Genomic DNA, 26,207 nt, shown 5'->3' with positions numbered 1-26,207 from the left:
TTCAACCTTTCTTAGTAGACATGATTTATTCCTTAGTCTATTTCTTGTCATTGGTCTGGCATCCTTGTCACCAATGATTTTTTCTACAAGGTGATGTCTTCTCACATACTTGGCTAATCTTGGTTATTCCCTTCTTTCCATGTTTGGTCCTTCAAATTTAGAGTCATTTTGTTCTTCCTCATCTGGTACTTCATCATTCCTTTCATATGTACTATTTTCAGAGTCAAAATGTGGATTTTCTACATTCTACAACTCAGCTTTTGAATGCAACTCGACATTTACAGGCTGAGACTCAGCAAATACTGAAGTTTGTTGTTGAATTCCAACTTGATTTGTAGCATTGTCTTCAACTGTCATTCCTTCATAGAAGTATACAAAGGATCTATAATCCTTTGATTGCTTAGACTCATCAATTTTGACTTTTGCATGCTCATCAAAGTTTACATTTGCACTCTCCACAATCTTGTTAGTGTTAGTATTCAAACACTTATATGCCTTACTTCTAGTTGAGTATCCAAGGAATATGCCTTCATCACTCTTTGCATCAAACTTTCCATTTCTATTATTTTTGAGAATATATAATTTACATCCAAAAACTTTGAAATGTTTAACATTGGGTGAGTGACCATACCACAATTCAAAAGGTGTTGTATTTTTACCTTTCTTAACTTGAACTCTATTCGGTGTGTAGACTACAGTACTTACAGCTTCTCTCTAGTATTTGAGTGCAACATTTTTCTCCATCATTAAGGTTCTAGCATAGTCAATCACTAACCTATTCCTCATTTCAGCAATACTATTTTGGGGTGGAGTTCTTGGTGCTGATGTTTGTCTTTTGATGCCTTTGTCATTGTAGAATATTTCAAACTCTCTTGATGTAAACTCACCTCCTCTGTTTGACTTTAGGCATTTCATATTCTTTCTTGTTTCTTTCTCAACTCTGGCCAAATACCACTTACACATTTGAAATGCATCAAATTTTTACTTTAAAAACATAGCAGTCATCATCCTAGAATAGTCATCTACAAATAGCATTATGTATCTATCTCCTAGGTAGCTTTGTACGTCTATTGGACCACATAAGTCTGTATGAACTAGCTCTAGTACTTCTTTGGAAGTGTATGTTTTTCTTTTGAAACTAGACTTAGTCATGTTCCCTAGTTGACATTGTTTGAACATTGTGTTTTTAGGTTTCTTCAACTTGGGCAACTGTCTGACCTTCTTCTTGCAAATGCTAATAAGATTATCAAAGTTAACATGGCATAGCCTTTTATACCACAACCACACATCATCAAGTCTAACAACAAGACATGTTGCATCTTCCATATCAAGATAAAACAAATTACTCCTAGTTGGTTCACCCTTTCCCATTAGATTTCCATTTGTGTCATAGATCTTTGCAGTTTTGTTTACAAATTCAACTTTGCAACCTACATTACCTAACTATGATACACTCAACAAGTTGTAGTTCAATCTTTCAACATAGTATGCATTGTCACATGAAATTTTCTTTGTGAGTTTAATAGAACCTTTTCTTTTGATTTGACATGGGGCATCATTACCAAATCTAACACTATTTACATCATATTGAGTAAAGGTAATGAACTTACTTTTATCTCTTGTCATGTGATGTGAGCATCCACTGCCAATGATCCATTTGTCATTCTTGTTCACACAGGTAACCAATGTTGTTGCTTTATCTTCATGTTTATCTAATTCATCCTTCATGGCTACATAGACTACTTCATCATCATTCTCATTAGAATCTTCTTCTACAATGTAGCATCTCTTGCATTTCTCTTTATATTCCTTGCTATCATCTTCTCTCTTGTTCCTGCACTTGTTTCCTTCTTTATAGTTCTTCTTCTGCAGACATCTTGTAGTGATATGACTTACTTCATTACAATTGAAACATATGATAGGGAGCTTACCTTTGAATTTTCCTTTTCCTCTATGGAATCTCCTAGCCAGTAGTGCTTCTAACTATTCCACATCTTTCTCATCTGTGTTTCTATCACTGGATGGATGTTTTCCCTTTCTTCTCTTTTTGCTTGATATTTCCTCCTTAATGTCTTTTATTGTCATCTTGGCCTTGAAAGTAGATTTAAGGTTCTCATGTCTGTAGTTATCAAAATTGGATAGCTCGAATGCAATAAGTCTTCCATTATTTTAAAGGTTAGTGTGTTCCCTTGTACACACCTTAGCTCTTGGATGGTTGAAACTCTAATAGCATAGATAGGGAGCATAGTTCTTAAGTATTTTCTGATGGTTGTCTCTTCTTCCAATTGACCAGCTAGACTTCTTATTGCACTTACCACTTCTTTCATTCTTGTAGCATACTGAGCAACATTTTCAACTTCCTCCATTTTCATGTCATCAAACTTTCCTCTTAGGCTTTCTCTTTTTGCTCTCTAGACATTTTGATCTCCTCCATAGATTTTTGATAAGGTTTTCCACATCTTGAATGTAGTATCACTATCTTTGATGTCATCATATTCTGCATAATTAAGTGTAGAGGAAATCTCTAGCATTGCTTGATTGTGCTCCTTCTTTTTGTTCAAATCATCTGCAGTAAGAGGTCCTTTTGGAGTTACATGTTCTATTCCAATTGATGTTTGTGCATAGTCACCTATTGATCAAAGGTGCAATCTCATCAGACTCTACCATGCAACAAGTTTTCTTTGTTGAGCTTGAGAACTTCTCTCTTGGACATCTTGATCTTTCTGCTTCTAGTACCTTGAAACTAAATCAGCGAATAGCTCTGATACCAATTGTTAGAAATGCTTTTGAATAACTGAGGGGGGGGGGGGTGAATCAGCTATTCAAGGTCCAAATTTCCTATTAAAACTTTTCACTAAGAATAGTGAGCTCATTCAACTATTCATTCATTCAAGTTTAGACTTATCTAATAAGAAAGATACTATAAATCAATATGCAAGTATAACACATAAGAAATCAACACATAACACAGTGATTTATGTGGAAACCCAATTCGAGAAAAACCACCAGTAACATGCTACTCAATTCTCACCCTTCTGAAGTGATGCCCTATTAAAGGCTTACAACACATAGTTAAATGTGACTTTGTCAGAGGATTTATCCACCTTGTTAGAAGTGGGCCTTGTTAGAGGAGTTTAGAATATTCACTTGGAATTCCACCTTGTAAAGGATTTACAAATGGTTGTTAGGCCAACCTAAGTCCATAGGATTTTCAGATCTAATATAATTGCTAGAGAGTATTAGAAAAATCTTGACCTAACTACAACATACAACTTATCTTGCAGATTTTAGATCACTTCTCAGCTCATACCCTCGCCTGGCCTTCAATCTCTACAATTCTAATAGCTTGCCCTCCTTTCAAGATTAGTCTCCTTGAGTCTCAATACTCAATGTACTAGTGCAATCATCTCTTCATGACCACTCATAGAAGTAGAGCCTTTGTGCTCTTCCTTCTCCTAGATGTCTCCCCCTTGACACCCTTTCAACCACTTTGCAAACTTGGGTCTTTTTTAGCAATAATATTAGCAGCTCTTTGCTTCTTGATCTATGACTTCTTAAATAGAAGTCTTGGAGTTCTTTTTCCCACTCGATTCTTCCATTCTTTAATTTTAATTCATATGGATTAGGTAGGATTCATTACATCTAACCCATATTTTTTTTCCTCTAGAAACTTCTTGAATAATCCTTTAGAATTCACCCAAAAATGGTTTACATAGGATTCTGTGCCACTAGCTCATCATCCTTATCTTCCAACTTGTTCAGAAAATTCAATGTAACCACTATGTTAGCTTAGATTTGGTGAATCTTCATCACTTGAAATAATGCAACAGCTCAACACTATTGAAATATTGGTGCTCAACACATATTGTTTTACTCAGAATCAACTGTGTTTTTCTTGATGCTCAGCACCTGAAGATCACTTGGCACCAACTAAATTTTTTTTTATGCTTGGCATCTGAAGATTACTCAGCACACACTAGAATTTCTTATTACTTAGCTCCTACTGAGAATTTGGTCGGCTTTAACTAACTTGTTTAGCACCTACTAATGATCTTAGTTTAAGCTTTGCAACCAACCTCATTACAACTTCTTCCTCCAACATTTTTAAGTGTGACCAACCTCTATAACTTTGAGTATGTCATCAATACATCATTTAACCAATGTCTTAACTGATTCTTGCACTTCATTACAACATAATAACTCAACCTTTCCCCTAGGTTCTCTTGTTACATCTTGTTGATCAAATCCTCTTCATCAATCAACTAAGTGATAGTACTTGGATCGTATAAGAAAATGTCATTCCTACAAGCAGCAAGTTTAACATCAATGAAAAAACAATGATTGAAAACATTCTTTTCCTTCTTTCAACAATCTCCCTCTTTGATCTTCAATAATGAGCTTTTCAATCAGATTTCCAATAGAAGATTCGCCAAATCTAAGCTGACTTAGTGGTTACCTTGAATTTTGTGAACTAGTTGGAAGATAAAGATGATGAGCTAGTGGCACATAACTCTATGTAAACCATTTTTAGGCAAATTCAAAAGGATCATTCAAGAAGTTTCTAGACAAAACAAAATATGGGTTAGATACAATGAAACCTACCCAATCTATACGAATTGAAATCAAAAAGAAGGAAGAATCGAGCGGGAAAGGAACTCCAAGACTTCTATTTAAGGTGTCACAGATCAAGAAGAAAATGTTGTTGATGCTACTGTTGCCAAAGAGTCAAATTGCAAAGTGGTTAGAAGGGTGTCAAGAAGAAAACATCTAAGAGAAGGAAGAGCACAAAGGCTCTGCTTCTACAAGAGGTCAAGAAGAGATGATTGCACTGGTACATTAAGCATGGAGACTCAAGGAGACTAAGCTTTATAGTAGGTCAAGCTATCAGAGTGGTAGTGATTGAAAGCCAGGCAATGAGAAGAGCTGAGAAGTGATCTAAGATCTGCAAGTTGAGTTGTAGGTTGTAGTCAGGTCAAAGATTTTCTAATACTCTCTAGAAATTTTATTAGATATGGAAATCCTATGGACTTAGGTTGGTTTAATAGCCATTTGTAAATATTTTAACAGGGTGGCATTCCAAGTGAATGTTCTAAAGTCCTCTAACTAGGCTCAATTCTAATAGGGTGGTTAAATCCTCTAACAAGGTCACATTTGACAATGTGTTGTAAGCCTTTAACATGGTAGGACTTTCACAGGGCATCACTTCAAAAGAGTGAGAATTGAGTAGCATGTTACTGGTGGTTTTTCTCAAATTGGTTTTCCACCTAAATCATTGTGTTATGTGTTGATTTCTTATGTGTTATGCTTGCATGTTGATTTACAATAACTTGCTAATTAGAAAAGTTAATGCTTGAATGAATGAATGGGCTTACTATACTTAGTGAAAAGTTTGAATAGAACATGTGGACCTTGAAGAACTGATTCATCCCCCCTCTCAGTTATTCTAAATCATTTTTAACAATTGGTATTAGAGTCATCTGCTGATTTAGTTTCAAGGTACTAGAAGTGGGAAGATCAAGATGTCTAAGAGAGAAGTTCCCAAGCTCAACAAAGACAATTTTGCTACATGTCAGAGTCTGATGAAATTGCACCTTTTATCAATAGGTGACTATGCACAAACCTCAATTGGAATAGAACATGTAAATCCAACTGGACCTCTTACTGTAGATGATTTGAGCAAAAGGAAGGAGCACAATCAAGCAATGTTGGAGATTGCCTTTGCACTCAACTACGCAGAATATGATGACATCAAAGATTGTGACACTACATTCAAGATGTGAAAAGCCCTAACAGATATCTATGGAGGAGATTAGAATGTCCAGAGAGAAAAGAGAGAAAGCCTAAGAGGAAAGTTTAATGACATAAAAATGGAAGAAGGTGAAAATGCTGCTCAATATGTTGGAAGAATAAAAGAAGTGGTAAGTGTAATAAGAAGTCTAGGTGGTCAATTGGAAGAATAAATTTTCATTGCCAAATACTTAAGAACTCTACTCCTTATCTATGCTATTAGAGTTTCAACCATCCAAGAGCTAAGGTGTGTACAAGGAAACACACTAACCTTTGAAGGAATAGCGGGAAGACTTACTGCATTTGGATTGTCCAATTTTGATAACTACAAACCTGAGAACCTTGAATCTGCTTTCAAGGCCAAGATGACAATAAAAGACACTGAGGAGGAGACATCAAGCAAGAAGAGAGGAAAGGGAAAATATGTATCCAGTAAAAGCAACGCAGATGAGGAAGATGTGGAATAGTTGGAAGCACTACTGGTTAGGAGATTCTATTGAGGCAAAGGTAAATTCAAAGGTAAGCTCCCTATCATATGTTTCAATTGCAATGAAGTAGGTCATAATGCTGCAATATGTACACAAAAGAAGAACTACAAGGAAGGAAACAAGTATAGGAACAGGAGAGAAGATGTTAGCAAGGACTACAAGGAAAAAGTCAAGAGATGCTACATTTTTGAAGAAGACTCTGATGAGAATAATGATGAAGTAGTCTATTTGGCCATGAAGGATGAATTAGATAAAGATGAAGATGGAACAACAAAATTGGTTACTTGTGTGAACAAGAATGACAAGTGGATCATAGACAATGGATGCTCACATCACATGAAAAGAGATAAAAGTAAGTTCATCACCTTTACTCAATATGATGGAAATAACATTAGATTTGATAATGATGCTCCATGTCAAATCAAAGGAAAAAGTTCTATTAAAATCACAAAAAAAATTCATGTGATAATGCATACTACGTTGAAGGATTGAACTACAACTTGTTGAGTGTATCATAGTTAGGCAATGTAGGTTGCAAAGTTGAATTTGGAAATAAAACTACCAAGATCTATGACATTGATGGAAATCTGATAGGAAAAGGTGAACAAACTAGGAGTAATCTATTTTACCTAGATATGGAAGATGCAACATGTCTTGTTGTTAGACTTGATGATGTGTGGTTGTGGCATAAAAGGTTGTGTTATGTTAACTTTGATAATTTGATTAGAATCGGCAAAAAGAAGAAGGTCAGAGGGTTGCCAAAATTGAAGAAACTTGAAAACACAATGTGCAAACAATGTCAACTAGGGAAGATGACTAAGTCTAGTTTCAAAAGCAAAACATAAACTTCCAAAGACGTACTAGAGTTAGTCCATATAGACTTATGTGGACCAATAGAAGTGCTAAGCTACTTAGGAGACAAATACATAATGCAATTTGTAGATGATTATTCCAAGATGATGATTGCTATGTTTTTAAAGCAAAAATTTGATGCATTTCAAATGTTTAAGTGGTATTTGGCCAAAGTTGAGAAATAGGAAAGAACCTAAAATGCCTAATGTCAGACAAAGGAGGTGAGTTCATATCAAAAGAGTTTGAAATATTCTGCAATGACAAAGGCATTAGAAGACAAACATCAGCACCAAGGACTCCACCACAGAATGGTATTGTTGAAAGAAGGAATAGGTCAGTGATTGACTGTGCTAAAATCTTGATGATGGAGAAAAATGTTGCACTAAAGTATTGGAGAGAAGCTATAAGAACTGCAGTCTACACACTAAATAGAATCCAAATCAAGACAGCTACAAATGCAACACCTTTTAAATTATGGTAGGGTCACTCACCTAATGTTCAACATTTCAAAGTATTTGTTTGTGAATGCTATATTTTTAAAAATACTAGAAATGGAAAGTTTGATGCAAAAAGTGATGAAGGCATATTCCTTGGATACTCCACTAGAAGCAAAGAATATAAGTGTTTGAATACTAACAATAACAAGATTATGGAGAGTGCAAATGTAAATTTTGATGAGCATGCAGAAGTTCAGGTTGATGAAACTAAGTAATGAGGGGATTATAGATCCTTTGTATACTTCTATGAAGGAATGACTTTTGAAGACAATGCTGCAAATCAAGTTGGGAATCAGCAACAAATTTCATTATCAGCCGAGTCACAGCAGTTGAATGCCAAGCTGCATTCAGAAGTTGGGCTACAAAATATAAAATATGCACATTCTAATTTTAAAAACAACACACATGAGAGAAATGATGGAGTACCAGATGAAGAAGAACAAAATGAATTTGAAACTAAAGGATCAAATACGGAAAGAAGGATAGAACCAAGGTTAGCCAAGTATGTAAGAAGACATCACCTTGTAGATCAAATCATTGGTGACAAGGATGCCAAACCAATGACAAGGAATAGACTGAGGAATGAATCATGTCTGCTGAGCAAGGTTGAACCTAAAATAGTGAAAGATGTACTACAAGATGATGACTGGTATAAAGCTATGGAAGAGGAGATAGATCAGATTGAAAAGAACAAAACCCAGACCTTAGTTCCTAGATTAGTTGATAAGAATGTAATTAACTTGATGAGAATGGTGAGATAACAAGAAACAAAGCTAGACTAGTTTGTAAAGGATATGCACAAGAAGAAGGATTGGATTATGGGGAAACATTTGCTCCTATTGAAAGAATGAAAGGAGTAAAAACATTACTTGCATATGCTACATAAAAAGGTTTCAAAGTGTACCAAATGGATGTCAAGTCTACTTTTCTGAATGGTATACTATAAGAGAAAGTCTACATAGAGCAACCAGAGTGATTTGTTGATGATAAGAATAAGGCTATGGTTTGCAAATTGCACAAAGCACTTTATGGATTGAAGCAAGCACCAAGAGCATGGTATGAGAGACTGCACACATATCTTGTGAAAATAGGATTTGAAAGAACAAATGACAACAACAACTTGTACATCAAAACTGAAAAAGGTAAAGCCATTTTGATATTATAAATCTTTGTTGATTATATAATATACAGAGGATAAGATGCTCTATGTAAAGATTTTTCTAATCAAATGAAGCATGAATTTGAGATGTCAGTGTTTGGAGAAATCAAATTCTTTATTGGTTTGCAAGTACATCAATTAAAGCATGACATATTTATGACCCAATCCAAATACATCAAGGAGATACTCAAAATATTTGGATTAGAAGAGTCAAAATTAGTGAGCACACTAATGGCAACTAGACATAAGCTATCCAAGCATGATGAGTCTGCTGAAGTAAATTAGACATTGTATAGATCAATGATTGAAAATTTGCAATATGTTGTACATAGTAGACCAGACATTGCATTAGTTGTTGGAATAGTGACAAGATTTTTTGCAAATCCAAGAGAAAATCACTTAATGGCAGTAAACAGAATACTAAGGTACCTAAAAGGAATTGATGAATTTGGTCTATACTACAAGAGGAGTGAAAAAATTGAACTAAAAGCCTACGCTGATGTAGATTAGGGAGGTAACATTGATGATAGAAAAAGCACCAGTGGAGGAGCACTTTTCTTGGGAAAAAGATTGATTACATGGACTAGCAAAAAACAAAGTTGTACCTCATAGTCCACTACTGAAGCTGAATATGTTGTAGCTGCTATAAATTGCACCAATATTGTATGGATCAAACATTTATTGCAAGGTATGGAGGAAGAAGTACATGAGCCTATGATACTTTATTGTGATAATACAAGTGCTATCACCATATCAAAGAATCTTGTAATGCATGCTAAAACCAAGCACATTGCAATCAAGTATCACTATGTAAGAGAGTTGGTGGAAGACAAACAAGTGAAGATGGAACATGTTAGCTCAAAGAAATAGATTGCTGACATCTTCACAAAAGCACTACCTAAAGATGCTTTTGAGTATCTTAGAGGTAAGTTAGGGGTGATTCCCCTAACCAAGGCTACTTGAAGTAAAAACAAGATTGCCCTGCATCAAATGAGCTTATTGTTAAAAGATTTTACACGTTGATGCAGATGACATTTACTTTAGGATTCATGCCTGAAGTAATCAAAGTGTAGAAGTTGAAAATCAATCACAAGCAAGGTTACAGAGGAAAAAATTGAATGAACCTACACAAGCTACACTTACATATTAAGATGCTAATATATCTTTGGGATTGTTGTCAAAGAGGGAGAAGTTGTGAGAAACTGATCAACAACATGTGATCAAATGAAGATAGAGGGAGAAGTAGATATAAATAATCAACAGTTGATTAGAATAGCAAAAAATAAGCAATGTATACAGAGGAAGAGAAGAAAATAAAGGAAACAACAACTAAGAGGGAGAAGCAAAAATGAAGCAATCAGAATAATAGAGGAAGATATTAGAACTAATGCTAACACAATTACTTTTTGGCATTTGACTTACTATTCTATCCTAGATAGCTTGTGGTTAAATAGTATAGTCTGATGGTTGATCAGTTTGATTTGCCATCAATGCCAAAGAGGGAGATTGTTGGAAATTTGATTGAAAAACTCATTGTTGAAGATCAAAGAGGGAGATTGTTGTTAACAAAATATTTTCAATCATTGTTTTGTCATTGATGTCAAACCTGCTACCTGTAGGCATGACATTTTCTTATAAGATCCAAGTACTATCACTTAGTTGATTGATGAAGAGGATTTGATCAACAAGATGTAACGAGAGTACCTAAGGGAAAGGTTGAGTTATGATGTTGTAATGAAGTGCAAGGATTAGTTAAGACAATGGTTAAATGATATATTGATAACATACTCAAAGATACAGAGGTTGGTCACACTATAAAACATTGGAGGAATAAGTTGTAACAAGGATGACTGTAAAGCTTAAACTAAGTTCATTAGTGGGTGCTGAGCAAGCTAGTTGAAGCTGAGAAAGTTCTCAGTTGGAGCCAAGTAACAAAAAATTCTAGTGTGTGCTGAGTGATCTTCGTGTGCTGAGTAAAGTATTAGGTGCCGAGCATCAGGAAAAACACAGTTGATGCCAAGTAACTCAGTATGTGCCACGCACCAGTATTTCAATAGTGTTGAGCTGTTGCATTATTTTAAATAATGAAGATTCACCAAATCTGAGCCGACTTAGTGGTTACTTTGAATTTTGTGAACTAGTTGGAAGATAAGGATGATGAGCTGGTGGCACAAAACTCTATGTAAACCATTTTTAGTTGAATTCAAAAGGATTATTCAAGAAGTTTCTAGAGGAAACAAAATATGGGTTAGATACAATGAATCCTACCTAATCCATACGAATTAAAATGAAAAGGAAGGAAGAATCGAGTGGGAAAGGAACTCGAAGACTTCTATTTAAGGAGTCATAGACCAAGAAGCAAATCCTGCTGCTACCAAAGAGCCAAATTATGAAGTGGTTAGAAGGGTGTCAAGAAGAAGACATCTAGGAGAAGGAAGAGCACAAAGGCTCTATTTTTACAAGAGGTCAAGAAGAGATGATTGCACTGGTACATTCAGCATGGAGACTCAAGGAGACTAAGCTTGAAAAGAGGGAAAGCTATCAGAGTTGCAGTGATTGAAGGCCAAGCAATGAGAAGGGCTAAGAAGTGATATGAGATCTACAAGTTGAGTCATAGGTTGTAGTCAGGTCAAATATTTTAACACTCTCTATCAATTGTATTAGATATGAAAATCCTATGGACTTACGTTGGTTTAATAGCCATTTGTAAATCCTTTAATAGGGTGGAATTCCAAGTGAAAGTTCTAAAGTCCTCTAACCAGGCCCACTTCTAATAGGGTGGTTAAATCCTCTAACAAGGTCACATTTGACAGTGTGTTGTAAGCCTTTAACAGGGCAGGCCTTTCACAGGGCATCACTTTAGAAGAGTGAGAATTATGTAACATGTTACTGGTGGTTTTTCCCAAATTGGGTTTCCACATAAATCACTGTGTTATGTGTTGATTTCTTATGTGTTATGCTTGCATGTTGATTTACAATAACTTGCTAATTAGAAAATTTAATGCTTGAATGAATGAATGGTTGAATGGGCTCACTATACTTAGTAAAAAGTTTGAATAGGTCATTTGGACCTTGAATAACTGATTCACCCCCCCCCTCTTAGTTATTCTAAATCATTTCTAACAGCCATCACCAATAACAAGAGCTACCAAAAGGGCCTCTACACAAAATGAAGGAGCAAGAAAAAGAGAAAAAGAAGGCCACTGAACATACTAGTGAAGTGCAAAAGAAAAGAAGAAAATATGTAGCACAGCCAAATTTTAATGATGAGGAGAGAACAAAATCAAAGGATATCAACCAATTCAGAGTGGTAAGCCATCCTCCCAAATCTACCATAGATAAAATTTGTGAAAATATTAAGAATGTAGATTTGAAAAGCCTTGAATTTAACAAGTTAAGTAGAGAAAGAAAAAAACAAAATAGAAGAATCTACATATGCCATGATGGCTGAATTTAAGAACACACCTCTAGAGCTAGAGAATACCATGCCTAAGGAGTTATATGAGATAGTTGAAAACAAATGACATTATTATCTTAAAATGGAGAAGGAGATCAGAGAATCAGCACTAGCACAAGTGATGCCTGACCTGACAAGAGGTCAAATAAGTAAGGCTAATAAGAAACATGGTGGCAAATTTACACCAAAATATAGAGCCTTTAGTATTCTGCAAAATAAAATTTAAGATGTAGTGAATAAGTCCACAAAATTGTGGAAGTCAATATATAAATTGATTGATGATAAGGATAAAGAAGCAAATAAGGAAAAAACTAGTGAGAAGGAAAAGGAAGCCAAAACAGTGGAGGAGGAAAAGAAAATAGAAGAGAAGGCAGAAGAGGAGACAATAACAAAAGGAGAAGAAGAGAAGAAAGGAGATGAAGAGAAGAAAGGAGAAGAAGAGAAGAAAGAGGAAGAGGATAAGGGAAAAGGAGAGGAGGAAACACAAAAGGGAGATGTAATGGCAATAGTTGAGCAATAGTAGTAAGAGGAACAGAGTGTGCAAGACACACAATTGCCACCTCCTAGCCCACTTCATGTCTCCATCACACCTACAAACACTATAACAATCAAGGATGTTCCTGACAATTCTTCTCAAAACATCAATCCCCTAACTGCAGAGGATCTCTCCAAGATCCTTCACCAATCAACTCTATAGGCACAATTATGCACAAATCCTATATTGGTGAGTGTAGATGAGTTAAACAAGGTAGTAGCTAACCCATCTAAAGAAAAGGTGAAACCACAAGAACCACCTTTTGTCTCTACAACTACTAGCACTAAACTCCTAATACTTCCACCACCAATTACAATAGCAACAGTTGACACCATTTAGATGCCGAGTGCAGAAGATGGAAAGGGCACAACAATAGAGAAAACAAGACAGGTTGCTACATTTGATCCTACAATACAGTCAATAGGTACATCTCAAATTATTGATCAAGGGAAGTCTGATGAGGAGAAGGAGGATACATCAAAGGAAGAGGAGTAGGCCGCTATTCAGACAATGGTAGAGTTATCAAAAACAAGCACTCCTACAAAAACTCTTTAGAAGCCGAGTTACAAATCTCAAGTTCTACAAAGGTTACCAGGGTACTTCACTATGGAGACCCTGAGTTAGATGAAGAGATAGTCATACCTTCCTATGACTCAAAGACTATTACCATTGAGCAGATTACAGAGATGCAGGATGCATTAAATAGAAGGAGAAGACAAGAAATACTCAAAAAAGAGTATAAGCACAAGCAAGCACTACTTGAGATAAAGGACATCTTTATGGATGCCTTCATCTTGCAGTCACCAGATTAGTCAAAGCCTATAATGGAACAATTATCAAATATAGTTGACCAGGTGACAAGTGAAGACCAAGATACATATGTGAAACTTATGGAATCATCTAAAAGGAAGTTTCAAGGAAAGGTGAACGAGAAAATATCCAATGGCATAACACACTTGCATAGGTAGAATTGGCCAAGAAAATTGAAAAGGTCAAAACTATACTTGAGAACATTTTCTCACTGTACAAAAAGCTATGTGATTTTTCCAATTTCACACAAGAGACAGGCCATAGGATATTGAGCTTGAAGAGAAATCTTAAGATTTTTAGCATGCAATTACCAAGAGATCCAGCTCAAAGTGAGAAGCATTTTTCTCAATCGCTTCACACTCAAAAGAAGTTAGTTGTACTAGCAAGTGAAGAGGCCAATATAAAGGCCAAATTGATGCAGATACAGTCCTCCATTACCCCACATCTGGAGGTCCTCTATAAAGAACAAGTCTATGCTGAAAATGTTCTAAAGAAAGATCCTAATCTTTCTACATTAGATGGGCTTGTACATCTTGCTACATAAACTACCATCCAACATAAGTCACTAGAAATTGTTTTGGAGAATTGGGATGTAGCTCTCAAGATGATAATGGAGGTAAATAACACATTTTTGGTGAAATATGGTATTACTCCTTAACACCCTTTGACATAAGTATCAAAAAATGGGGAGATAGATATAATGTTTAGGGGGAGAAATAACAATAAGGAAGATATGACTAAGGGGGAGAATAATAAGTAATTACATTCTTTTGGAGAATAAAAGGGAAAATATTGCAGATAGCCAAAAAGGGGGAGATAAGACTTAATGTGTAAATAGTGTGGAGGAGAAATAATGTTTTGGGGGAGATATGAATAAAAACTGCAAGTGCAGACAGAATAGACATAACAACTCAGCAAGCAAGTGTAGATTATAGAAATAGGGCAAAGGTAAAGTGTATCAGGTACATTCAATACAAAATTTTGGTTATAAGAATGAAATGGCACAATCAACTCAGGGGGAGTTATAAGAATTTTAAGGTATATTGTTCCTTACAAAATTTTGAACAAGTTTTTAAAATTTTGTATATATATTGAACAGATTGGATAGGTTACTCATAAGGTTAGATGAAGAATGTCTAGTCAAGTGTTTTTGACACTGATGTCAAAGGGGGAGATTGTTGGTCTCAGTTTGGTTTTGACATTTGAGTGTCAACACACTTAACCAATTTTTATATAGAAGCCGAGTACACTATGTATGCCAAGTTACAATATGTGTTGAGCCAGAATTCCAACAAGTGTTGAGTGATCTTTATGTGTCGAACAATCTTTAGGTGTTGAGTGAAGATCAAGTGTCGAGTGATATATAGGTGTCGAGTAACAGTTGATGTCAAGCAAGTCAAAACACTTCATGTGCCAAGTGAGCCAGAACTATGCATGTGCTGAACAAGATAGAATGTAATAGGTGTTGAGCAAACCAAGATCAAACATGTGTCGAGCACCAGTAATCTAGTATGTGCTGAGTAACACAGAATCAACATATGAGTTTGTACCTTCACAAACTCAGATGTAAACTATTTTTTTGAGCCAACATAAAAGGATCTCGAAGGAAAATAAGGATAAGAACGAATCTTTTATATTCCCTGTGCAATCAGCATGCAACCAATAAGAAAAATGGAGAAGGCATGCAACCAATGAGAAAAGTGCAAGGAATGAGCGGGAATTAAGTATTCAATATGGATTGTAGATCCATACCTAACCCTAAGTCTACGAAGCCTTTATAAGAAGGCTTAGACCCCACAATTTTGAGTGGCTGAATAGAAGTTAAGGAAGTTGCTAAGAAGATAGCAAAATTGCAAAATAGGGCAAACAATAGGGGTATCAAAGACTTAGTGAATTGAACAAAAATTACATATCCAGTTGATTAGAAGAAGGAAAGGAATAGAAACATATATTAGATCTTAGAGGATCAAGATCAGAATGAGCAGAACCAATGCTTGAAATCAACAATTGAAGATTGTAAGCAATTAGGTCAAAGATTTCTAATACTCTCTAGCAATTGTATTAGATAGTGAAAACCCTATGATGATAGGTTAGCTTAACAAGTATTTTGTAGATCCTTTGAAGAGGTGACTAAATCCTTTAACAGGGTGACACTTCATGTAAAGTATTTTAAATCCTTTAATTAGGTCACTATTGACACAGTGTAAAGCCTTTAATAGGGCAGGCCTTTCATAGGGCAGACCATCAGAAGTGGACAAACATCATTGTTGTAGTGATTTTGCGGGTATCATCTCCACCCCGATTTTGCCTTCTTGTTCTTGGAGGGTTTTCGAGTTATCGAAATTCTGGTGTTATGTGTGTTGATGCATGTGTTTACTTTATGTTTATTTAATATGTTTACATGCATACAGTTTATTTTCAGATATTTATTTTAAAGGATTTGAAAAGGTTAAAGTGTGTTACTTCTGATTCATCCCCCTCCTCAGAAGTACTCTTCCCATTTGAATATTCCAACACAAACTACCCTAGTGGGATCTTAGACCAACATAATAAAAAAAAGGAATTGGGATTTTCCTTTGGTACCCTTCTTCTAAGAGAATAGAGTAATTCCAAAATGAGGAGGATATTTCTTATGATGTTTTCCAATAACTCAGATCTAGCTTTTATCCACCATAACAACCTTATCCTTCCAAGACTGAGAATGTAGTATTTATTTTGGTTGGATTGAAATACTACAAGAATGTTGGGATTATTATTTACAATTAGTTAAGAAAATGTATAATAAATGAATGCATCATAGATGTTTTTAATAAATAATGATAGTTGCAAAAAAAATTATACATAGTTTAAGTTGTTGACAGAAACAGTTTTATCTAGAATAAAACAGATGAAGTGTAAAATCTATCTGGTGTAAATCAATACAATTGAGTATATTTGTTTAGATATATCATGATTAATTATAAATAAAATTTTTTTTATACTCTTCCATTTCAATAACCAATCCTTTTAACACACTTGAGGTATAGTCATCTAGTGGTTATGAAGACACAAATTTACATGTGAAGATTATTTGGTGCAGGAGCACACCTAGGAAACCTCCATTGTTTGGTTTATTGTTGGCTTATACTTGAATCTAGCCAAGTCAAGAGCATAGTTTAGTTTGTTTTTGGACCTTATAAGGTCATTTGCATCGTTGGCTAGGTGAGTTAGTCATTAGGACTAAGGTCACACAAATAGCTATTGTTACTAGTTATTTCAATTTCTCAGTGTTTAGAGGTAATAGTGAGTTTGAGTCTTTAAATGTTTCCTCACACAGGATAGGTAGGAAAGATGATTTAAGGTAATTTATGATGTTTATAAATTGACCTAGAGGGGTTACAGGTCCTAGAAACAAGGGAAATGACATAAGTGTAAAAATGCCAAATGTTGCTAAAAAGTTGTCATGACAACATTTGCAATCTATTGAAAATGTTGCATGCAACTCAGTTACCTTGGATCCCCTAAATATGAGGAGTGGAAAATAAATTAAGATGGCCTAAAAACTAGGGAAAAGGCATCTATTACTATTGAAAGGATCAATCTTGAGGCATAGAGTGTATTGTAAGAAGTTCTTGAAAGAAATACAGTGACTGTGACTATGATTAGACTACAGACTGAGCATTTTCTTCTTATGTGATGCTATATGGATTGGAGTAAAACTTGCATTGGATTTGTGTAATAGGATTAGTTTTAAGTATTTTTTCGTTGATTGTACTTTGAGTGTAGAGTTAGTTTAGTTGTTTTAGAAAATTGTTTTGCATACAACCTATTCACTGAATCTGTGTTGACCAATCTGTGAAGAAATGGCTCGCCCATGAAATCTAACCATGGGAAACACCTGAGAGTAGATGGAAAGGTTAGGGAAGTCATCAATGTACATATGTATAAGATTTGGAGTTGTGAAATTTTGGGAAGCCATTTTTAAACTCAAGCCCTAGGTGAGGAAGGCCAGGTTAGAGGTTTGATAATGCTGAAACTAATGTTTAGGTGCTGGGAATGCAAGGGATGTATGGAAAAAGTATAGTTCTATGAAGGAGATAGACATATCTTGACATATCCTGGAGGTTGAGGTCTTACCAATCCATTTGGGTAAGTTTCCAAACAAGTTTGTGGTCTAGTCCTAGGAAATAGGCCTTTTAGTCCTATTTGACCTACATAATAGGAATCACCTGTACGGACAACTTAGGGCTTTAAGACCTACAAAATCTTGTAGGGAATCCAAAAGGGTGTTCGAATCTAGAGTCTATTTTTCAAGTTGTTTGGAGAGTTTTTGCAAGAAAGAGGAATTAGTGGATTACTTGGGCTAATTGGAATTAGGCCTAATTAGGCTTCTTGAGTCAAAAACTTGAAATCATTAAGGAAGAGGTCTAAAGATCTTTCCAAATGGCCACAAATGGAAGCAAATGGAGTGATCTCATGATATTGGATGGCCCTGCAATGAAGGATGAAGTTAGAGAGCAAGTAGCACTTAGAACCCTATAAGTGTGTGTGGAGAAGAGTACTAAAATTAGTGTGTTAGTCTTCTGAAGGTAAGCACAAAGGATCAAAATCTTGGAGAGGAGTTTGGATTGGTGTTAATCATCTAAACCAATTAGGGACCTAAGTGGAACTAGGTGTCAAGAATAGACAACTAGGTCTCTTGAGGAGCAGTGCAAGCAACCCTAGGAACACTCACACCATTATTCCTATCTTCATATATGTTTTTAAATATGTCTATAGTACTTTGATGTTGTATATTATCTGACAGGCCTAAGTAATAGTTTAATTCTTGCATATTAGTTAATAGACCTAAATAATAGTTTTATTTATGCCTTACTTACCATGACTCTTATTTTTGGATAGTAACTTTAGTATTCACTCTAGACTGCATTTTATTTGTACTTATATGACTTATTCAACAATTTAGTACAATATGTTTATAGTAATTTTGTTCATTCAATACTATTAGTTGATTTAATAGTCAAATGAGAATCGATTAATTATGCAATCCAACATTATGTTGAATAAAAAATTTATACTAAATTTTGGTTAAGACATGGTTAGATTATAAGATATGCATGTGTACCTTGATTTAGAGATATGATAGAACATAAATGATAAATTGAAAGGTGAATGATTTGGATATGTTTGCTTGTATAACCATCATATTCAATTTCACACAAAAGAATGTCTTTTATGTTAAACCTATAGGCCCCATTTGGCAACAGGAATACAAGTGGAATAGGCATATGTAAATTCTTAAAATTTTGAATTCTTCATTTGGATGCACCAAATTGGAATTGGAATATGAAATAAAATAGGAATATGTATTCCAATTTTGGCCCAAAAAATGAGGTTTTGCAATTCCACCCAAATAGGTGGAATTGGAATACGTATTCCTATTCTAGTTTTATTTATTATAGAAAACATAATTTTTTGGGTTTGCGAATTCCCCATCATATTCTGGCTAAACCAAATAGAGAATAAGAATATGTACCCCCATTTTCTATTCCTAAATAACTATTCCTATTCCTGTAGACAAACAGGTCCCTATGGTATTTGATTCTATATATTTATGATCTTGTGAAAACTTTAAAGTGGTTGTTCTTTATTTTTATTGAAATTAATTTTGTTTTGCAATTTACTTTAAATGTTTAATAACTTTCAAAATGATTAAATGCATTAGAAAATTTGAGGATGATTGGATTATTTATGCTGATTTTTCATGCTCAAAACAATAACAACTAAAATTTACATTTTGATCACAAAATGAAAGGCCACAATTGTGCATATACAACTTGAGTAAGATTTCGGCTATTAAAAATGGTAAAATTGATTAAGTTGCATGATATAAAAGCATATATTCCTCAAAAATGAATAAACACTATGTATTAAATTAGTTTGATTTTGAAATTAAAAAAAAATCTAAGAGAAATTAAAAAGAGTGCTAGTACAGTACAAATAGACTTTGTAATATAAATGAAACAAATATATGTATGTATATGTACATATATGTATACACACACACTATGTATAATATATAAATTTGTATGTGCACGTATGCTAGAAATTTAAACAAGTAAAATTAGTTTGATTGCATGATAGAAGGTCATGCATTTAAAAAAAAAGAAAGAGAGAGAGAGAGAGAGAGAGAATATTAATGCTTTATAAAACAATTTGATTTTAAGATAAAAAGGTTGTAAGTGAAATAGAAAAAGCTTTGGTAAACTAAAAATAAATTTTATAAAATAAAAGAAACTAGTAACAATATTTAATTGAAGAAAAGATGAGACAATGAAAACCTTTTTAACATTCATACTCTTTATTGAGTTGAGCAGTCATTTTTAGTACTTGAATATAGGTAGACACATATTTCTTATATTTATAAAGTAATAAAATCAATTTAAAATGATATTATTGGGTAAAGGAAAATATTAATGCTTTATAAAACAATTTGATTTTAAGATAAAAAGGTTGTAAGTGAAATAGAAAAAGCTTTGGTAAACTAAAAATAAATTTTATAAAATAAAAGAAACTAGTAACAATATTTAATTGAAGAAAAGATGAGACAATGAAAACCTTTTTAACATTCATACTCTTTATTGAGTTGAGCAGTCATTTTTAGTACTTGAATATAGGTAGACACATATTTCTTATATTTATAAAGTAATAAAATCAATTTAAAATGATATTATTGGGTAAAGGAACTGATACACAATTTTTTTGAACACATGAACTTTTATGCATATTAATTTTCATTTTTCACTATATAAAAATAAAATTACATGTTAAGACTCATGTTAAGAAAATAAAAAATTATGTATTGTTTAAATTACATTGTATTTTCTTTTTAAATAATATTATATTCATAACTTTACACATTCCAAATAATAATATCTTATACTCAAATAAAATTAAGATTATTATTATATTTTGTTATATTTAATGTATTATTTGTTATCTATCAACTTTAAACAAAATTAAGATTAGTGTTAAAAATATTTATAACTTATAATTAATAACAATAATTATTGAAATAATTATATTATATTACTCACCAATATAATTTGACATTAAGAACTTTTATTATAAATTAAAATATGATTTATATTATAATTAAAAAAGATTTAAAAGAATAAAAAAATTAATTATATATATATATGATAGTACTTACCAATATAATTTGACATTATAAACTTTTATTATAAATTAAAATATCATATATATATATATATATATATATATCAAGAGCTCTTTGAGTCCCTACTTTTGGACTATTTATAATTTATATGCATAAGATAAGATAAATATATATTTTGTATGTGATGTCTTGGTTGCAAAAATATTGAAAATTTTTTATCAAAATAAAATTAAAATATAATGAATTCTTTATTAAAACATAGATTATTTAGATATATGTACATATATTTTTAATCATCTTGTTATGTTTTCATTTAAAGATTTATATATTAGTTTTTTATTACAATTGATATTTGCTATTATTAAATGGTAGTATAATTGTAAATAGATATTCATTGTAAGAAAATTTTTAATTACTTATTTATATTGTATAATTTATAATATTATATTATTCAAAAACTAGAGAAGAAAATATAAAGCAATGGGAAATAATCCTTTTGCCATTTTATTAAAAAAAAAATGCATACACCTATTGCTCTAATTAAATAATTCTATGGTGTGAGTATCGTTCTTTGTTTATTTAATTTATATTTAATCTTCTTAATTTGTATAATTAGTTGGAAACCTATAGAACTATCAAATTTTAATATAAACTGCATTATTTTCATTACTCCGTGTAAAATATTGCAATAGAGCTATCAGTCAATCTTGGAATTGACAAGAAAAAATAATTAAAATAACAGTTTGTAAACCAATGGAGACAACAGTCAACGAAATGCCATAATCGGTAGCAGTCGGTGGACATAAAGGCATTCAAGAAACTTCCTCATACGGCCTACTCTTAATTTTCAGATTTTTTGCTTACGAAAATTCAGCATAAACCCAGGAGATATTGCCACAGAACTAATCAGAAAACTTGAATTAGTATTCGATAATTAATTTTTAAATCAAGCTTCAGAAAATATCGTGCCTTGGTTTCGCATAAATTAATGGAGGGGGGCAAACAGGAACGTTAGTTCCCTGCCTTATCTAAGGCAGGGACGGCACTCGTTATTTTTCAACTCTTTATTGAGTGACAGCTTTTATTTTTCAAGCAGTTCATCAATTCTATAGACCCCATTTCCAATTGATTTAAGTGTAGATTAAGGCAATGCTTTAATGCCCATCTCATACTCCTATAAGTAAAGAAGGGATCGTACATGTGAGGGGGATCATAAATAAAGTCTCAACGTTAAATCGATATGGTTTGATACTCTTCATGTCAGTCTGAAATATTGTTTTCGTCCATGTTCAAGAGCTCACCATCTCCAATCAAGTTAACAGCTGTCATAATTTTCACAAATACATTTCAAATTGTTCCTGTCAGTGCCACATTTAAGAGAAAGAAAAGAGTAGAATACAACAATAATTTAGGAGAATGCTGTCTTGTGCCGTAGGTTTTTGAGGGGATATACCTACCATGAAATCTTGCTTCTGAACATGAAGGCTCTTGTAGAAGTGGCTGGAGCAACTGCAAAAGTTTAAGGTTCTTCAGAGATTTCATCTTATTCCCTTGGATGTGAAGAAAGCCCGATTCTGCCTTTAGGAAACAACATTTCCTACCGCGGTACCTGTTCAGAATCTTGGGATTGTTGCCAGAAAAGTTGACATGTCCACCAGTTTTGGATTGTGTATCGTGAAATGACTAGACAAAGTGTACCAAGCCCTAATATTTTTTATTAAAATTAAATGGAATTGGCTTGAATATTCCATGGGCATCCTGCAAGACTACGTATGGTGTACCACAGTATAAATGTACATTCATTATGGCAAATGCTTTTATTTTCTGGAAAATGTAAATGTGGATTTTCTGTCTTCTGCCTCTTGATCTTACTCTGAGGCCATCTGAAACAAACATATTATTTCTAATATTAGGTTACCCCTTCGTGTACCATGTAACAATGCAAATCCTGCATGATCTTTCATCTAATCTTGACCAGTGCGTGGTTTATGCTTACACCCAAAATCTCAAAACACTATAGTATCATCCTAAAGAAATGCTGGAAACACCTGATCAAAGGCAGCTGTAGCCTACCATTAAGCAGATTCTGAACATCTCTAAGATCATTCTTTGTGAAACCCAGAGGCACAACATCCATCTCTGAAATAGTGGAAATGGTCTGCATTTCTTACATATGTTTTCACGGAAAACTTTTGGAAATAAATTTGGTGGAGCGCACAGCAAATTACAGTGGTTCTAAGCAATATTGGTTCCTGGCCTGTGTTTATGAGACCATGGAAATGGCCAGATTCCTAGTGTGGACATAGAGACTATGTTCCATTTTCTCCTTCACTTAAAGGAAAATAAAGATTTACAATATTTCACAAGTTTCCGATATTTCACAAGTTTCCTCCATTTGCACGGGCATCTGCTCACCAAATACAATTCATTAACATTGTTGTCAACCTTCGATCCGCCAATAACACAGCTCCTTTCTCGTTCTCCAGTTTCCCAAAATTTTCATACCATTGCCAGGAACAGCCTCTATATTTGGCAACAGCACATACAACCCAGAATTTTCAGGCTTTGACTCAGTAATTTTTTCACTTTCACGGGTTACCTCTATATGCGAGTGTAACTTGTCTCTGACTACAACGCCTGAGCATTTCTGTCAACCTCAATCCAACTGCATCCTGGTTTCTTTCTGATTCCACGGTCTCTCATAATTTTTCTCACCTTTGCAACATCACTCCATCTGCCAGTAGAAGCATATATATTTGACAACAATACATAAAAACCAGTATTTTCAGGTTCTAACAAGAAAAGGTGTTCTGCTGCTTGCTCTGCCAACTCTATATTGCAGTGAATTTTGCAAGCAGCAAGCAAGGTACCCCATATATCAGAATCTGGTTCAAATGGCATGCTAGTGATTAGATCGTATGCTTCATCCAATCTGCCAGCACGGCCAAGAAGGTCAACCATGCATGCATAATGTTCCATCCTAGGCTTAATGCCAAAATCTTGACTCATACGATCAAAATAATTCCAACCCTCATCAACGAGGCCCGAATGACTACAAGCAGATAGAACAGCTACAAATGTGATGTGATCCGGCTTCGGGCCTGATTCCTGCATCTGAGCAAAGAGTGTGAGTGCTTTATCAATATGCCCATGCATTCCAAATGCTGAAATTATTGCATTCCATGAAACTTCCGTTCTCTCTTTCATGTTCTCAAAAACCTTGCATGCAGCCACCATACTCCCACATTTTGCATACATGTCTACGAGGGCATTGCCGACCACTATATAGGCATCAAATCCCCTTCTTACTATGTAATCATGCAGCTCCTTGCCCTGATGTAGAACCACTAAGCGACTGCAAGCAGGAAGCAGGCTAGCAATAGTTACAGAGTTGGGTTTGGGGCCAAGCTGGTGCATTTGATGAAATAGTTTAAATGCCTCCTCACATTGTCCGTTTTGCACATAGCCTACAATCATTGCATTCCACGAGACTACGTCTCTATGAGAAATTCTGTAGAATATTTGCTTTGCATCCTCTATGTTTTCACACTTCGAATACATATCTACCAGGGCCCCTCCAACAAAGACGTGTGACTCAAGTGCAGTTTTAATTACGCAAGCATGGATCTCCATCCCTTCTTGAAGAGCTTTTAGCCGGCCACAAGCAGGTAGAACACTCACAAATGTAAACGAGTTTGGTTTTACACCTGTGGTTTGCATTTTCCCAAACAACTTCAAGGCATCATCATAAAACCCATTCTGCATAAAACCTGCAACCATGGCATTCCATGAGACAACATCAACAAGACACATTTTGTCAAACACTTTGATTGCATCAATTATCCTCCTACATTTGGCATACATATCTATAAGGGCATTGCCCACAAAGCCATCTGAATCAATTCCTCGCTTTCTAACAAAGCAATGAATCTCCTTACCCTGTCTCAATGCTTGTGCATTAGCGCAGGCGGGGAGAACATTTACTACAGTTGTCGGATTCGGAAACACTCCCTCCACTTGCATTTGATAAAACAATTTAAATGCCTCATTTACTTGCCCATTCTGAACATAACCTGCAACCATGGTATTCCAGGTGACGACACTTCGTTCGGGCATTTTGTCGAACACCTGGCGGGCAAACTCCAAAACCCTACACTTTGCGTACATATCCACGAGAGCATTACTCACAAAAATATCAGACTCAAGCCCAATACTTACAACAAAATCATGGATTTCTTTCCCTCGTTCCAGGACTAACAGGGCACCACATGCCTTCAGAACACAAGGAAACGTGAAATGATCAGGTTTTAAACCCTCATTTTGCATCTGGTAATAAAGTGCCAAAGCTTTTTCAGACAGTCCACAACTTACATATCCACTAATCATTGCATTCCATAATATAATATCTCTGTTTTCTACCTTGTCAAAAACAGAGCGTGCATCAACAGAACTCCCACATGCAATAAACATGCTCACAAGTTTATTAGCTAAAACTACATTTTGATCGAGCCCAGAAGTTTTCATGTATGAATAAATTTCCCTACCTTGTGGCAATGCTTTGGCACGGGCGCAGGTCTGCAAGAGACATTCGTAAGCGTATGATTTTATTGGTATCCGATTTTTTCCCATAAATTGCAGAAGTGTGAGCGCCTCCTTCAGTTCGCCTTCTCTGCAGAAAGCGGATAACTCGACATTCATGTCGATGCCCTGCAATTCGCTTTGGCCTGCCATACTCAATTTGGCGTGTTGGCGAATACCCATAACGAAGAAATGCGTTTTTGGGCTACGAGCTGCAAAGCGAAGTGACAAAGCCAATAACCCCATGCTTATGCTCGGACCTTCGAATTATGCGAAATCGCTGCAAACTCCATTCGTTGATGACAATGCAGTGTTTTCAGTACAAGTTCGAACAGGTAAACCCCGTGCTTAACGAAAATAGTCGCAAAAATATCTGTTAAAGCAAACATAATAAATTGATTCTGGCTGAAACAGATATGCAAAACCGTAGAAAACCTGGTTGCAAACCCAGGATGATTTGACAAACAGAATTAGGCAATACGAGGTTGAAACGAGATAAAACGAAATCATTGTATTCTTGCATGACTGTGAGTTCGGTTAGGCTGAACATTTTGGTATGTTTGTGGTTCATCGTTCCTCTTCTATTTTTGGACTCCGGCAAATTATGTTGTGCTTAGGTCAAAAGTTTCGAGCATCCTTCTAGATTGGCTTTCTTTGTGTTTTTTAAGTATATAGATAGCAGTTAAGAGAGATGGGGCTGACCCGGAGTACAAAAAGGATGAAAGATCAATCGGAGGTTACCTTTCTATCATCTAACCAATACCAGTTTTATACTTCAAAAGACTCACATAATCCATAACATCCCTAACAACATCAGTCCTGTTGTAATCAAACATATAAACATGAGAAGTATTACAGGAGTGGAACACCATACTACTACTATTA

At 34.5% G+C, this 26,207-nt stretch overlaps 1 protein-coding gene across 2 annotated transcripts; it reads right to left on the bottom strand.

Annotated features, from left to right (window-relative positions):
* Positions 1-22,517: 22,517 nt before the first annotated feature.
* On the bottom strand, positions 22,518-25,874 carry LOC149570706 (pentatricopeptide repeat-containing protein At3g16610-like). Of its 2 annotated transcripts, XM_089823241.1 has the most exons (2): positions 24,683-25,712; positions 22,518-24,514 (listed from the first exon to the last, which is right to left on the bottom strand). In XM_089823241.1, the coding sequence occupies exons 1-2, from the start codon at positions 25,566-25,568 to the stop codon at positions 23,373-23,375; spliced, it is 2,028 nt and encodes a 675-aa protein (XP_089679367.1). In that variant the 5' UTR covers positions 25,569-25,712; the 3' UTR covers positions 22,518-23,372. The 2 variants fall into 2 exon arrangements, with proteins under 2 accessions (XP_089679367.1, XP_089679366.1); XM_089823240.1 differs by having other exon boundaries at positions 22,518-25,874.
* Between the last annotated feature and the right edge of the window lie 333 nt (positions 25,875-26,207).

This window comes from Cupressus sempervirens, chromosome 3 (assembly GCF_028749045.1).
Source record: "Cupressus sempervirens isolate cs-2001-9-10 chromosome 3, ASM2874904v1, whole genome shotgun sequence".
NCBI lineage: Eukaryota > Viridiplantae > Streptophyta > Pinopsida > Cupressales > Cupressaceae > Cupressus > Cupressus sempervirens.
The sequence above is the reverse complement of the archived record's forward strand: the minus strand, read 5'-3'. Positions and strand labels throughout refer to the sequence as shown.